This window comes from Limanda limanda, chromosome 9, assembly GCF_963576545.1.
Source record: "Limanda limanda chromosome 9, fLimLim1.1, whole genome shotgun sequence".
In the NCBI taxonomy this organism is placed as follows: domain Eukaryota; kingdom Metazoa; phylum Chordata; class Actinopteri; order Pleuronectiformes; family Pleuronectidae; genus Limanda; species Limanda limanda.
Window position 1 is genome coordinate 5,606,982 of NC_083644.1, and position 17,581 is coordinate 5,624,562.

Here is a 17,581-nt window from a genome sequence, read left to right on the forward strand (position 1 = left end):
CCGTGACGTCACCCATCGGTCTTTTTGAGCAGGTTTGATGCTTTACCATCTTTCTTTTAAACCAGAAGTCACCATAGTATACCATATCACAAGGTATCCCAATGCAGTCAATGCTTTCTCGTCTATTTGACTCTAAATGGACCATCATGTACGAACTGAACATCATGTTCTATTGAAGAAAACTTGAAACTAGAGAGTGAGACCATAAAATCCCCTGGAAAATGCTAAAAGACTTTATAATTCAAATGAGAAGAAGCGTAAAGTGCAATAAAGATCCTTTTATTTTTGTGTCAGTTACAACTAATTATAGGATGAGAGGTGAAACATCTTTAAGAAACACAAGCATTTAAGATACCGTGACTGACAATCTTCAAAGATTAGTCCTTCTATATTTATACACCGTCAGTCCTGATACCCGACATTGCATGAACATATATGTTGTTATGATCCTAATCAGTCTGTTATCCTTAAGAATTAGAATTAAGTCAACAATTTTTAATAAAGGACTCCAGAAGTGTTTTTGGTTTTGTCGGCATAGTGGTAGATAATGAGTGAATTTTCAGTTTGCAGTGAACTATCCCTTTAAGAAGAGTTTTGATATTGTGTGTTTATATCTCTTCTGAGTGGCTAATCTCAAATCATATAAAAAATCAGACAACTGCACATTTTCAGACAGTGTTGTATTCATTTCTATGCAAGATAAAGACTGAACATAGAAAAGATGCTCGGACCCCTGCACCATGAAGTGAACATGCTTGTTGGGGGGGTTCAGAGTCCACCCACCTACTCCCAGCATCACACCAGGATCATGGAAGGTTTAAGATGCTTTTACAATCCAAAAACCACTAGTTTGAATCATACAGATACCTTAAGCCTCACAGAGGATGAGAGATTAAGAGATCTCTTTTATTTAAAATCAAAGCATAAGGAGGAAAAACCCACCAACAGAATTGTCCCGGCCTCAGTCCCAGTGAGAACAGAATCACACTGGAGACTGAAGACACATCCGACTGGTCTTTAAATCAACCCTACACACGGTTTCCTGATGTATTAAACCTGGAAGTGGATGAAAACCAGTGGCTCGCTGCCTCCGAGGCCGATTGAGTGTTGATGGTCAGGAAAAGCCCCAGAGGCTACGAACTGTCTGGACTTGGCCCCAAACCGCTGAGTCGCCGTGAGCCAGGGATCACACATGTTGGCTAAAAGGATTAATTGGAAAAGGTTCTTGATTTCACTCAGGCCATGTGAACAGTAACAGACTGTAGAGCAGCAGAGTCAAGTCTTGGCTCAGCCGTGTGTGTGTGTGTGTGTGTGTGTGTGTGTGTGTGTGTGTGTGTGTGCGTGCGTGTGTGTGTGTGTGTGTGTGTGTGTGTGTGTGCGTGTGTGTGTGTGTGTGTGTGTGTGTGTGTGTGTGTGTGAGAACCAGAAGTACCACCAATTCACTAAGTAGTCCAGTTGGAATGACAGAATGACTAAATGGTCCAAAACGGTCAAACAAAGATCCATATGCCCATGCTGTGCATATGCCAGCTCTCTCTCTCTCCCTCTCTCTCCCTCTCTCTCTCTCTCTCTCTCTCTCTCTCTCTCTCTCCCCTCCTTTCTCCGCAGGCCAAGTCAAATCTTGTTGCTAGGTTTTACATGCTGGCAACTCTCCAAGCCACTCATGCATTGGAGTGGACTGTTGGACTCTGTCAGATGCAGACGCACACCCCCCCCCCCCCCCTTCTACACCCACACACACACACACACTTGCAAACACACACATACAGCCGTCATATGTATCATGCAAAGCAAAGTGAAAGCTCCCATTGATAGTGCAGCCGGAGTGAGACGGTAAGAAAGACGGGCTGAAGGAGAGAGACAAGCCAAAGTGAGAGGGAGGGAGACATTTCTCTCTCCTTAACAACCATCATCTTCAGTCACCACTTCTGATTCCTCCTCCTCCTCCTCCTCCTCCTCCTCCTCCTCCTCCTCCTCCTCCTCCTCCTCCTCCTCCTCCTCCTCCTCCTCCTCCTCCTCCTCCTCGGCCGTTATTAGCATTTTTGGAGAGTGAAATGAAGTTTTGAGGAGGGATGCCACTCAGTCGCCCCTGATACAGGAACAGGCTTTCATCGATTCCACTTAATGAACTCACTTTACTTCAGGATCCTCAGGGGTCTGTTGACCAGAAGATCAGTTCAAACTGTGTCCAAAGAGGAGAAAGTGGGAGTGAGGGAGTCAACCAGAGAGATAAACAAGAAGAAAGTGAAATCTGTACATTCATCATGTCTGAAACACAAAAATAACCCATCGTTCCTTCTCCTTCACTTCGTCCCCGGAGAACACGACATTAGAATAAACCTGTTCCTTGTTATTTAAAATCACAACAGATGAAAATATTTAATCTTTTAGAAGTAAATATTTGATAAAGGCATGAAGGTCTCATAGATTCACTGTGACAAACTCTGATATAGTCATGACAAAGACACAAACAAATCTTCTGTAATTGTGTGCAGGGTCAAGAGAGCAGCCAGATTTGAACAGTAACAGCTGTTAGATATAGAAGTGATTTAACAACTGGTGGAACATACACACACTCACATAGACTTACACGAGAGAACACACAAGTTCAACACAAGAGTCTGGATCACATCTGAATCGGTTTTTTTTTATCAATATCTGCTCCAGTAAAAACTAATATTGTGTGTGACCATGAAGTCACAGTTTCTAAAGTGTCATTTTGAATATGTGTTTTACTAAGTATTTAATTTCGTTGCTCCTCTTGTGTCAAGTTCAGCTTCTGAGAGTCTAAAAACTCCAGTGCAACAATCAGAGGGTTAAGAGACATCGAGGAACCGAACAGTCAGGAAAACACATGAGCAGCTTATTGGTGAGTATATATCGCCATCTAGTGGATATGGGAAGAATCAGTGAGGCTCCAGAAAAATAACATGACCCCAATGGGATTAGTGTGATGTTGGATATATGCGCTGAAAATTAAGTTTAAGTTCACTCTTAATGGATATAAATACAAATAAATGTTTTGCTCTGAAATTTAAATTACAGAGATGTGAACTGTTCATCATGAGATATATTGCTTTATTTGTGAAACCAAAGTATATGACTGCAAATGTTTATAATAAGTCAATTTAAATACCACAAAAAATTGTATCCCTACACACATTTTTTATTATGAAAATTCAACATATATGAATGTAGTAAAATCTAGAATGATGCATATATAAATACATCTGCATGAGATTAAAGCTGTTTCAAGGAAGAAATGTCATTGAACTTGTAACATCACCTCTAAATTCATACATACTCCTTTTGACATGATTTTATATTCTTAAAGTGACATATTCTCTCAACACACACACACACTCAAGTGATTATTGGTGTTATTTACATAAAGAAGTGAGACCACTAAACTAGGGCCTCTCTGAAGCAGGTATTAGACTCACACACACACACACACACACACACACACACACTTGTATATACAGACACTTTTCAAAAGCCCCTGTCCTCCTTCATTTCCTGCTTTGTCTTTGAAAGCTGTGGGTGTTTAGCGGCACGCTGCCACTTCAGAAGAAAAGATATGGGGGTAAAGAAAAGAGTGATGGAGGGAAAAGGAGGGAGAGAGGATGAAGCAGGCCGGACGAATGTTTGGTCTGTGGCTGATGGAGGCGTCAGATAAACATGGTGGTCCGCCCGCCTCCGAACACGCACCTGACGCCGTATGTAGCAGAGAGAACAGCAGGCCACTGGAAACTGCTTTTTCTCCATTTACACCTTTACACATTCGAATAACGCAGATGAGGTTGAAGTATCAATTTAAAAAATCAATCATGACGTTTGAGTTAAGTTATTTCAGAGTTCTGTGTAACTTTAGCTATAAAGACTTTCGTAAAATAAAGCATAATTTGTTCAAATGCAACGAATTACAGCCAAACCAAGTGGTAATTTAATGTGAAACCATTTTGTAATGTGAGATGTGTTGTGTTGCTTTTGTAAAATGTAATTTAAAAAACTTCTCAATTCACATGACGTGTCAGATATTATTTTCTATGAGCAAGCTAACATTAGCCCTGTCAGTTAGTTCAGCTGGTCAGTAACTGGGTGTGGATATTCAGTCAAAACAACACACACCTTCATTAGAACTGGTCTGTGTGGTGCAACTCGTTTGAATTTAGTTGTGCAAAGTTTGAACTTGTGAACCAGTTCAGATTTCTGTCAGTTCACTGAGACTAGTTCAAAACATTTTCTGTAAATCAATGTGTCTAAGTCACTGTGACTGGGAGGAAACATTTGTAAGATGAAGAAAAAGTCACAACAACAGATTTGCTTTGTGCATTTTTCAGCCTTTGGAAACTAGATTTGATCTGGAGCTGTCAGTTTGAGTTTGAAGGTTTGACCCTGTCCTCCTGATAAGATCATAGGTCTCCTCTGTCCAGGCCTCACTGGGAAATAAACCTCTCTCCATCACCTGAAATGTGTGAGAACCAGCAAGAAAACCAGAAAATCACACCGTTTCTGTGCAAACCTACTCAACCTACAAATCTGCTATTGGTTTTATTGATATCTACATAACCTTGAAACATTTGATGCATTCAGACACTTGCATTTTACCATTTTGTGCTTATTGCAGACAGACACACACACACAGACACACACACACACTCACACACACAGTAGCAGTGGGGCTGGTATCAGACGTTACTTCGGTCTGCACAGATAAGAGAAGTTGTGAAATGAACTATGCAAATCTTTCCACTTCAGCTCAAACTCAGTCTCATATCAAAGCTGTGGAGTGATAACGGCTCTCTCTCTCACACACACACGCGCACGGACACACACACACACAGATCCACACACACGTTAGACAGACTCTGTTGGTGGTCTCTTCGCCTCTCGTCTGCGTTTCTCTCAGATTAGCCGACTGACTGACTGGTATGTAGAACTCATACTCAGACTTTAACTGAGCTGAGTTGCTGAAGGTTAAACAGAAGGAAACTGACGAGAACAGTTTTTTATGTTTTTATCAAAAGTATTTATTAGTGATACTGGTCCTGATCATATATGTCAATGGCAAATGCAAAAACACGAAGGTGTGAAATCCCTAATAAAATTGTAAATAGTTGCGTAATAGAATATTTGAATAATATATTCTTTTGAAAATCTAAATTATTTTGATTTCAATCTGAAATGATTTTGTATCTACCATCTGAAAAAAAGACATAAAACTTTTTGATATATATGTAAATAACCTATATAGAACTATTAACATTTGTATAAGTGCATTCCAGAGTATTGAATCTACTTTTAGACAATTTAGACAATACTTTTTGACTATTTCATTATGGTAATGCACATCAGTCAGTGTAAATACTAATGTTGCATTTATATATAAACAATTTAATTTGAACATTAGTTTATTCAAGATCATGATCCTGCTTTTGATGATCAAATAAATACTTGTACAAAAAACTGGATGTATAAACCACTTTCCATGTACGGTAATTGTAGAGGAACAAACTTTTTGAGTGTGTGTGTGTGTGTGTGTGTGTGTGTGTGTGTGTGTGTAAGTGTGTGTAAGTGTGTGTAAGTGTGTGTTAGGCTGCAGGTGTGCCATAAGTGTGTGTGTGGGACATTCTCCTCTGGTGCTGGAGCAGAACAAACATGGATTAGAGCCACACCACCATGCAGGTATCAACAACTCTCTGTTCATCTGTGCTCACACACACACTCTCTCTCTCACACACACACACACACACACACACACACACACACACACACACACACACACACACACACACACACACACACACACACACACTCAAACAGCCAGCTGCTACGGCTTACATGATGTCAGGGCCATTAAAGTCGTGTAGCTGGAGAGGGCAGACACACAGATGAAAGGCCTGTCATTTAAACTGAGTGAACTATTAGAAAGCTTAGAGCCGCTGACGGACAGACGGGTTGTCTGCCTCGAGGCGGAGGCTGCCGAGGCCGGGGAGCCGCATGGTGAGTTTACAGTGTGAGTCTATTACCATGAAGTGGACGTTGTTTATTCTTTACATCGTTATTCAATCATAAAAGCTACGAACGATGAAGTGTCGCTCAAGAGGAGTGATTGATGACTTTGATGTGGGCTAGCTCCTGTACACACACACATCGAGTCTCCTGCTGTCTTAGTCTGGAGCTGTTCAATCTATCAGAAGTTCAACCAAAGGTTTTCCTGATAACATTCACACAAATGTACAGTTGCACATTCACACCTGGGACCTGGCGCCCACTGCAGAACACACACTGGTTTTTACTCCCAAAAAACAAGAAGCACGATTTTCCAAAAGCTGTTCGAGGACTTCGACCAACACATATATTAAAATATCTCATTAAAGATCATCAAAGTGACAAAAGTAAGAAAGACTTTCTGTCTGTATATGTATTGTTTCCACTCTGCAGGCTTCTACATATGATTTTCACAGCGTTCATTATGTGGCACCATTTAAATGCATGACCTTTTCCTATCATGGAGTATTTTTAGCACTTCTACTTCTATTCTGCCATCGCCTGGATAAGCAGAAACAACATATCACTTCACCAACTGTCGGCTAAAATAAACCAGATGCCGCTGAGCATGTCTGAACTCATGTGGACGCACGGGTCCGAGCCAGCTGCCGCTCAGCCGGTCCCCTGCAGCCGGGGAGCCAGGAGGAGGAGGATAGGGGCCCTGAAAGGCCAAGGTCAGCAGGGGCCAAGGTTACCACAGCAACGTCAAACACACAGATGCATTTACACAGGCACATGCATGTTGTGACCGAGAGTTACCACAGTAACTTAATACAAAACACACACACCTCGTCACGGAGGGGACGGATGTGTGGTCGACTTCTTAGGTTTTATCACAGTTAATTCTCCACACTTTTACGCATGCAGGTTCTTTCTATACACACCTGTGTCTCTGCACGTATACGTAAAACCTCTTTTATACATGTTTTAATAGGAAAAGAAGAAGTTTAGTGAAGAAAAGGGGGTAAAATGACAGGAAATAGAAGAAGAAATTGTAAAAGTGGCTCAAAGAAGGAGGTCAGTTCTAGAAATGTTCTTTTTTACTTGAAGGTTTCTTTCAAATGTTTTCTATGCAAACTACCTTCAAGTGAGAATATCTGTCTGTTCCATTGAATGTCTTCTATCTGTGTCCGGGACCAGGAAGTGAACTATCACCACAGGCAGGATTTCATCTTTTACAAAACCACTCAGAAAGAAAATGTCTGTTTGTTTGTGTCAGAATGATGGAGGGGCGAGGGTTTGCATTTTCAGGCAGCTGCTTGTCCTGGTAGAAATGAAGCAGATCGGAAAAGCAGCAAAGCATAGATTCCCCCCTTCCTACACACACACACACACACAGACACACACACACACACACACACACACACACGCACAGACACACACTCACATACCTTGGGATCTCACTCGAGAGGGAACCCTTTGACATGGGACTCAGTTGCTCTGTGGGTGGCTGCTCTGCATCACCAAGAAAACATGACTCATCCCTGAGAATCAGTTTGTGAATCTTTCCGAAACACTAGCGGAGAATGTGTTGCAATGCAGTAAACTTCAAAGTGGCTGCAGAGATAAAAAAAAACAAATAGAAAAGATGCTGCTGTAAAATTGCACCAATTTGATCAGATACAACCCAGTGAATAGGGGGGTTGGTTGCAACAACAACAAGAAAAAGTAGCATCCCAGGTTATTTCACATCTCCTGTTTCGCCCTATCTGATGCAAATAGTGTCTCGGGTTCTGATTAAATGAGAAAAGATTTTCCATCCACAGGGAGGGAAGGGAATTCAACAACAAAACTCTGCACTGCATCCAGAGGAAAGCTGGATCCTCTTAAGAGGGAGGCACTTTGTCAATCAGTCAGATTTTTGTGTATAGTCCATATTCACAACAACAGTTTGTCTCATGTGGTAAACAAGGTGTGACACCCTCAACAAGAGTCAGGAAAAACTATAGGAACTTCAGAGAGACCCACATAGAAGAGGGATACTTCCTCTTGGACGGACAGAAGTGCAATAGATGCTGCATGTAACAGAGCATGTCAACAAAATAACAAGATTTACATCATTCATAAGAAAAGACAGTGTCTATATAGAGAGTTGTGTTATCATTTAAAGTCTACTTACAGGTTCACACGAAAAGTAATATTGTGGTTGAGCAGCACATCATTTCTGTAACACTGTGAGTTAGATGAGTCTGTGTAACTGCAAAACATTTGTTTTCTGGATTCTATATAGTGTCATTGAAAAGCACACAACCTTCTCTTACTATATTCATGAGGACCTGCCATTAACAGAATGTATTTTCTTACACTTTACCCTAGACCTAATCCATCAAACAGCAGCTTAAACTGCAGGTTAAACACAGAACTGTCAGACTCCACAAATATAGTGGACTCTTGTATTTTCAGGTCCTAGAAATATAGTAAAACAAGGCCACACACGCACATACACACACACAAACACACACACGCACATGTGCAATTTGTCATCCATGACCAGGTACGGTGAAGTTGATGAAGAGCTGCCTTCCCTCTGACTCTCTGGGTCACAGAGTAAAGAGGTCAGGGTGTTAGGTGAAGAATTAGTAGCTCCTTAGGAAACCCAATAGCATCCACCTGGCCACACACACACACGCACGCACACACACACACACACACACACACACACACAAACACACACACACACACACACAGAGAGAGAGAGAGAGAGAGAAAGCTGCAGTGATTCACCAGGTTGTGACAAACTGCTTCAAGGAGCCGATAATAAAACTGGTGCACACATATGCACGTATAAAATTATCAGGGTTTTATAGATGTTTGTGTTTTTATTGTGTCGTTATTGTTGCATTTGATAAATTGCAGCACAGTGCATTGGGTTGCAGCTGTAACACCTGAGTTTGTCCTCAAGAGGGAGACTCACACCACATATCAGATTTCAAACACAGCTTTTACTTTGGTAAATCATTAGGAAGTAAACCAGTGGATTACGACAATCATCAACACACTCTCTGGTAATCTATTGTTCAACATGATGAGCAGTGCACTAAACCCACTTCCTTTGCTTTGTCCTGAAATGTTTTACTTGTTCATTACGTCCAAGACTAATAGTCAATTGGTATCGATTCAGTTTAGAAACCAATCCACTTGTGTTTCCTGGGTGGGCTGCCCGGCGGCCCGAGGTGCTGGTCCTCACAGGGGGACAAAGATTCATGTTAATGCAACAAGACAGAGACTAATATGCACACAGGGTGGAAGCCAAAGTCTGAGCAAGCATCCGTTACACAGGGAGAGGGGGGGGGGGGGGGGGGGTCTGTGCAGAGGGAGGAAAAAGTTCTCCTAAGCCTATTAGTATTATTAGTGATACTTGGTGGTAATGATTGAAAGCCACTTAGCGCTGGTGTATTTACCAAGAGGATCAGCGACAGCATGGTTAACCAGGCCTGATGGATTACCTCAGTCTAATACTGAGAGGAGAGGAGAGGAGACAAGGGGACAGGAGACGAGACGAGAGGAGACAGGAGGAGACGGGACGAGATGATACTTTTAGATTAGATAAATCCAGAAAATCAGCCCCTGTTTGCCGTTAACAACCAGAATCTATACAACCTCAAACTATGACCTCTGATGATGGGTTGGTTACAGGAAGTCAGGGGTGTTGAACAGGGTGGACAAAGCCGGGGCCACGAGCTGAGAGAGGGCCCCTGGGAACGGATCTGCAAGAGACCACCCTTCACTTCAAGTAGTTTGACCAATGGGAGCAATAAGGTTTGGATTTGATCAAGTTGAGATTAAGATTTCCCAAGAACTAAAGTTGACAGCCATGTTTTAAAAATCACATCAGAGGATTGTTGTTTCGTTCTCTTTTACAACTTTGTAAAATTGTTGAACTGCATTTATTAATCAGTTGATAAAGAAGAAATTCAGCCGAGTTACATATTTAAGAGCTTTAAGAACTTGACAGTACTAAAGAAGGAGCTATGCATTCTCAACAAAGAGTAATTATCAATTTGCTACTCATTATATATCTTAGTTCTACACTGTGGTGCTGATATGTTATGAGGATGCTCTGTGTGGAAAGTCCTCCAGCCGATATGTTGTATTTATTAAATCACTACATGAGTTGCATTTTATACAACACAGGATGTGCCAAATTTTAATTTTGGGACGAAAGAAGTTATCTTATTTTGTCAGTTTCCCCATCCACAGTTTAAATTATGTGAAACTGCACATCTTGCATGAAACATAGATTAAAATCTAAAGCTTTATTGTCATTGTAAAGGATTCAATGAGATTAATGCCGCTCTTTCAAGTTAAGTGCTTTTAAAATGATAACATATAACATGCAAATAACGTGTAGTGCATGAGCCTCACATGCATTATGATAAATACTTCCAACCGGTTTGCCTTGAGCACTTAATATGTCAAGAATTGTAACATTGATGTGTAAGTGAAGGTAAATTCAATACATTACTGGGAAGGCAGCCAGACATTATGTGGTAGAAGACCATCCACCTCCCTGGGAGACATCAGGGGCTTCATGGATCAATGGCTCCGCTGTCTAAGGTCTGAAGATATTAAAGATATTAAAGATTGAGCATTTCATCTGACAGCATCTGTGCGTGGGCCACAGTGTAAGATATGACTCGTGCTTCATGAAGTCAATGAAATTACTGCAGCTGATATCATGTGAGTTTCATGATTTCAAGACGGGAACAATAAGGAGAAGATATTAGTAGACTGCACAACATATAAAGGAAAAACATCTTTTGGCGCTTCATAAGTTTAAAACTCTATCTCATGTACAACTGACTTCTCCTGCAGTGATTATAACTGTTAGTTGACTTAACCATAGTATTTTATTCAAACGTCAAAAATGATTGTTTATGACCTTTTCCCTTGTATAACTGTATGTGTATATGCATATATATTTCATTCTTGTTTATTTATTTTTTCTTTCAATGTATTAACTCTTCATTGTACCCTCGGCACCATTGTAAATGAGGGTCTTATTCCTCAATGTGTTTTCCGAGGCTTAGATAAATAATCAATCAAGAGATTCCTCCACATCACAAAAAAGTTTCTTGACTCCAACCACATCCCTCACATGAAACTACCTGATCCAGCTGTGAGACGGGCGCTGCCAGATGCTGCTGCAGTGGCGTTATGTAAGAGAGTGTGTAACCTCGAGATTAGATCCTGACAGTCACATGGCGATGGTTAGTCGCCGGGATCACACACAAACACAGACAGATAGCAGATTATAGCCACAGGATTTGCAGAGTAAAGCCGTCTTCTTTTTGGACATTTATTGACATGTCTGCTTGTGCTGGCTCCACGGCAGCAGAACCACACAATGATGAGGAGGTGTTGAACCCTAAGATGTTGTGAGAACTCTGCTGACTCACTCAGAGGCCTAAAGCCGAGCGAATCCTGGTGAATCCTCCACAAAACACTGGACAAGCTAAGGAGCAGCTTCAGCCACAGACTCATTCAGCTGCTCGAAGGAACGATACAGGAAGTCGTTCCTCCCAACTGCAATAAGACTGTACAACTCCTCTCTCTCTCTGTCAGAGCCACCATCACAGAACTGCATAGACCTAACTCCTTGCACTGTGTACCTGTACAACACTCCGCTCCATATACACTTACTTTATATGTGATATGTGTTAATATAAAACATATTGATATTATATATCATTTTATACAATAATATTGTCTTTTGCACACTCTGTCTACATATTCTTACACTATTATATTATCTATTGTATAGTCAAATACTTATATTTATACCTCTATATATTATTTCATACTCTCTGTATATTCCTTGTATATATAAGTCTATATACACATATTTATACATGTGTACATGTTATAATTATTATTATTATATTACTATTATTATTATATATACTGTTGCTGCCATTATTACTATATATGCTATTATATTGGTATAATTACTATCATATATAAATATATATTATGTTATATTATATACTATATATACTGTACTATTTTTATATACTGTCTAACAATAACATTACCATCATATCATCAGTACTATTACCATCATCTTGCCACTGCACCTTATCTACCTATTTATCTTGTGTTTCTGTTTTTTATTCTTTCTACCTCAATATTTTTTTTTTTATTCTACTGTATTGTATTTTATTGTATTCAAATATACCGACTGCTATGACGACTTAATTTATATCTATCTATCTATCTATATATGCATGTTGGTGGCTTTCACTATGGAGGGAGGGTGGTAGAGGGTGGTCACACTTTTTAAGAAAGATTCAAACACATTCCAATACATGTGTGTTCTGAAGGAAATGCCAGGAGGAGAAGGAGAAACCTCCGGACAGCTGCAGCGTTTCCTGCTCTAAATATAGCTGCTGGAGCACATTGATTAATCAGGATCATTATCATTCGCCATTTGCTTCTTTTGCCATCGATGGGAGAAACTTCTCTTCAGTGTTTTTAATCATCACACTTCACACTGGATCGATGTAGAGAAAACGCACAGCACAGACAAATCCTCCACTTGGATTTTCAAACAAGCATTTCTCCTTCTCCTTCCCTCCTCCCTGTGGGGGAATCGTCTGTGGCCCATACATTATCGACTGATTGGGATGTACAACAGCCAGGGGGGGGTGGGCTCATCAGTGTGAGAGAGCCACTACTCCGATGACCTCACTTTGTGTGAGTAGCTTCACAAGAGGAACCCGGGAGCGACTGGAGGACTGGAGAGCACTGCTGAGAGATTTAAAATAAAATGGCAAATGCTTCATCCACCTGTTAGACTCACCCTGTAGCTCTGGCTATAATTGATGATTTTCATAATTTCCATTCCTAAAAATGACGGCCGTATCGTCAGTCAGAGACAATGGAAGGACTGGATTCCTAATCATTTTCAGTTAGGACGGGAAACTCGGAGAAAGCAGATCCACTTTGAGTCTCCACCTTGTGTTGGATCAGTGTCAGAAAAGTGTTCAACAGTTTTAAAAAAGTGCCTGGTCAGCAAAATGACTCAGAGCCCTGCATTGTTACTACTGGGGATATTCAGGACTCACACTTTGCAATGCAGTAAACACAAGAGTGTAAGAGTAATACTGCAATATCTGTCTATCTATCTATCCATCACTATATCTATCTATCTGTCTGTCTGTCTGTCTGTCTGTCTGTCTGTCTGTCTGTCTGTCTGTCTGTCTGTCTGTCTGTCTGTCTGTCTGTCTGTCTGTCTGTCTGTCTGTCTGTCTGTCTGTCTGTCTGTCTGTGTATCAAGCATAACAAAAAACAAAAACAACACTCACACTCTATCTCTATCTCTCTTTCTTCCTTTCCTGCTCTCTCTCTCTCTCTCTTTTGTATCTCTTTTGTATAACTCTCTTTATCTCTCTATCTATTTATCTCCCCCTCTCTCCTTCTCTCTCTCCCCATCCCTCCCTATCTATCTATCTATCTATCCATCCCTCCCTCCCTCTCCCCCTCCCTCCCTCTCTCTCTCTCTCCCTTTCTCTCTCTCCCTCTCTTTCTCCCTCTCCCCTCCCTCCCTCTCTCTCTCTCCTTCTCTCCCCCTCTCCCTCTCTCTCCCCCTCCCTCTCTCTCTCTCTCTCTCTCTCTCTCTCTCTCTCTCTCTCTCTCTCTCTCTCTCTCTCTCTCTCTCTCTCTCTCTCTCTCTCTCTCTCTCTCTCTCTCTCTCTCTCTCTCTCTCTCTCTCTCTCCCTCTACCCCCTATCTCTCCCTCCCTCCCTCCCTCTCTCCCTCCCTCCCTCCCTCCCTCCCTCCCTCCCTCCCTCGCTCTCTCTCTCTCTCCCTCTCTCCCTCTCTCCCCCTCTCTCTCTCTCTCCCCTCTCTCCATCTCTCCCTCTCCCTCCCTCTCTCTCTCTCTCCCTCCCTCTCTCTGGATGTTGTGGATGCCCACCGGCAGCAGGGGGCGGTGAGAGGCCGCGGCAGAGCCTCCTCTTCCCGGCTGTGAGTAGTGAGGTGGCAGGGTGAAGCTGATCAGCAGAGCCGTGTGATGGTGCGCAGCTCCGTGGAACCGGGGACCCGCAGACTGTCTCTCTAACCGGGGCTCGCTTGTGTGACAGCCCCGCGGAAGGAGAAGGACCGGACCGGTGTCTCCTTCGCTCACTCGCACCGGGTGAATGTGTCTTGTAATGCGCCGGAGAGGAGCTTCCTGCCCGGGGACACGTCCCTGCTTCTGGACGGTTTTGTTGGAGTAGCTGGTTGCTAGCACGGAGCTAGCTGCGGAGCTACTTACTTCTTTTAAAGGATGCTACGCTGGATCCGGCAGCAGCTGGTAATAAACCCCGTTACCTTCCTTACCTAACGCTAGCCTGCTTCCGCCCACACACTGAACTTAACCCGGGTTAGGATGTGTCAACTTTGTTTGTGTTTATTATTTTGTTTAAGGCGAGATAACCAAGGTAATGAGCTGCTGCCAATTTGTCCCCAAACATAGTTTAGTCAGCGGGGACACCCAGGTGGAGGTTAGCCACCTTCCCGGCTAGCTTAACCCTAACCCCCGGGCTGACACCGGTCCTCTCAGCCCTAACCCGAACTAGTTGTGTGACCGGAGTTTGGATGCAAGTCGACGGGAAGTTTTGTTTCCTGCATGTTCACTTAAAACTGAACAGTGGTACAAACATAAAGATAAACAAGTCCACTCAGGTGATGCTAGCTAGCAAGGCTAACAGGGGAGGGGGGGAGTTGGTAAAGTTAAACAGCCATGCTAACTCACTTACAGGGAGTTCACGAAGCTAACAGCTGCTCTGACATTAGCCTCAGATCCTCAGAAGTAAAAACTTACACTCACATATCTAAACTTTAACTTCATTCTGGCTTTTAACCTGTTTTTAATTTACAGCTAAAAACCCTGTTTACACCGACTGACATGTAGCATTAGCTAGTGGAGTGCTAACATATGTTCCTGTGTTTGCTGTGATCACCTGTTGTTTGCACACACACACACACACAGGTCTGAGGAAACACCTGAGCTGTGAATCAGCACTCTAAGACCCTTTGTCATTAGGATATTTATGTTTATTTATGTTTGTCAAAGTAGAGTTTAAAGTTTCCATGAGAATAAATACAGTAAACATGAGAGTGGGAGGTGTGTGAGGGTGTGAATCAATGAATGAAAAGGAGATTAGTCATATTGGCCTTTGGTGCAAAGGTGTGTCCCAGCTCCTGTGTCCCAGTTACTGAAGTTAGCATGTCACTTATTAAAGTTTTATCAATGTGCACACAAACTTTTCTCTACTTTTTTTTTCTGTCTACTTTCAGAGGATTAAAAAGAAGCACCACCACAGAGAGTTTGAGTCCAGTAGATAGAGCTCCGTTCATTTGACCCGTTCCATATTACTGACCCACCCGGTTAATTAAAGAAAAAAAATCTAATTAAAAATGCATCTCATCATCGCAACAGGCCTGATGGAAAAAGTTTGTCGGGGGTGATTGTTCTGACCTTGATAATCAGCAGGAGGGTAAAGCACAGGTGTTTGTTCTCTCAGAGTTTCTTATCTGTGTCTTTCTGGTGACTTTGGTCCTTATTGAGGTGTGGGGGGGGGAGTCATAAGTGGCTGTGTGAAAGGCTTTTTATGTCTTTGGCAATTCTGGCTTCATGCTAGTGACGATGTATTTATATCCTAAAAGACCTACTATCATTACAGTACAAGGGGAAACTCATTCCAGTATGTCATGAAATATACTAAAACTAATAATTAACTTTAATTTATAAAGTGCCGTTCCAAGGGTCACTTTAAAGAGCAAGGGTAAAAAAAGGATATCTAAATCATGCTTGAAGCAGGGCTGGATATGTCTGATGTGTGAGTTTGGTTATTGCTTCAGTGGACTAAGAGAAGAGATATTTCGAAAACAAGACATTTCCTCTAATGGCATTACGAAGCAATAATGAAGATCATGATGCAAAACAAAACCAGGTTATGAAATGTTCATATCAGCTGAAGCCTGAGGCAAGTTTCACTCCCTGCAAATTTAAACAAAAAGAAATGTATAGCTGTAAGTGAAACGTTAATTTTAGTAACAAGAAGAATATGAAGAGATATTTTATTTGGCATTTACATCATGCATCTCAGGCTACATTTATACTACTACATTTTATTTTGTCTGTCCACATGAACTATTTAGCTCTAAATCAGTAATAATCTTTGTCTTGTGTCTATAACACGCCTGAAAAATTCAAATCACATGACCATTTGCATACAATAGGAATGTGTGTACCAATGTAAACAGGAAGCAGTTTGTCTACTTGCTAAGTTACTACCAATGAGATACAACAGTAAAAAGTATAATCAGGTATTTCAGATGAGGTGGAACCGTTACTAAAAAGATTTGTATTCCCAGCTGGTGGTCGAGTCATGATTAGTAAGAACCAATCAGGAAGCAAACACAAATGTTTCCACACCTGCATGTCCACACCACAACGGAGCCAAAGAGTTTTCAAATTAAAATAGAGACGGCATTTTCCGAACTTCTCAGGTTTTAGTGCTTTAATTTTGGCGTAAACAGTGATGTGTTTTTAAACGTAACCAAAGCAGTGTGAGTTTAGCTTTAGCCTGTTGAGCTAACAGGATGTCCCACACTTTTTTACAGTGTGTATTTAGGAGCTTTCTCTCTGCAGCGACAATCTACGATAATAAACCAGTAAAACGTCTGATAATCAACTGGTCTTTGCCACAATTGATAAAACTGTAAAGGTCCTTATCATCTCTAGCTGTTTATCTGGCTATTCATTCTATACCATATGTTATTAGATATTTGTTTGGCGTGCCTATGGTCATGTTAGCGTTGCTCTTGTCGTCAGTGATATCGTCAGAAGCAGGATCACTGCATCTGACTACAGATCAGATCTTGCTCTCTCTCTCTCTCTCTCTCTCTGTCTTCCTCTCTCTTCTGCAGTCTTTCCGTCTTTAACATCACTCTTTATGCAACTCAATCTCTTCCTACTATCATCTGTGATTAGCTCATCCCATCTGATTAAATGCCTCTGTAATACGACTCAGTGCTTTGCCTTTAGTGTGAGGCCTAAGTCCGTCTCCCAGGCGTTGCTCAGGGAAATGATTCCCCACAAAGCTCTGAGGGACCTGTAGGCTTCATGCAGGCAGTAATTACCTGTCAGCCTACAAATTGATGAGGGCATGAAAGTCTGGGTAAAAAAAGTCACGTTATACGGACAGTAATATATAAATATACATTTTAATTGCAGCTTTTTCTTCTACATGGACTAATATCAGTGCTGTGCTTTAAAAACCTATTTCGGGGCTGTGCTCACTCAGTGGACCTGTGCGGTGGCTAGCATCTAGGTAGACTGCATTAAAAGCTGAAGTGTAGTCACAGTATTTCTGGTTTAACAGCACCGTGGCGGGCAGGTGACTGGTGTTTGTTTGCTCTGAAAGACGTCACAGCGCAGTAAAGAGGCGAAATGACTGTGTCCACCCTATTGTTGTGTTTACAGCACTGCCGATCAGAGCTGCAGCCAATATAATTAACAAATGTAGGGAGGCTCAAT

General features: G+C 41.7%; 1 protein-coding gene across 2 annotated transcripts in view; it reads left to right on the plus strand.

The window, feature by feature from the left end:
- Positions 1–14,044: 14,044 nt before the first annotated feature.
- The window catches only part of atp11b (ATPase phospholipid transporting 11B), a 38,776-nt gene continuing 35,239 nt past the window's right edge, over positions 14,045–17,581 (plus strand). For both annotated transcript variants that reach the window (XM_061078298.1, XM_061078297.1), the window contains exon 1: positions 14,045–14,350. In XM_061078298.1, coding sequence (XP_060934281.1) covers positions 14,324–14,350 — 27 coding nt within the window. In that variant the 5' untranslated portion in view covers positions 14,045–14,323. The remainder of the gene's footprint in view (positions 14,351–17,581) is intronic.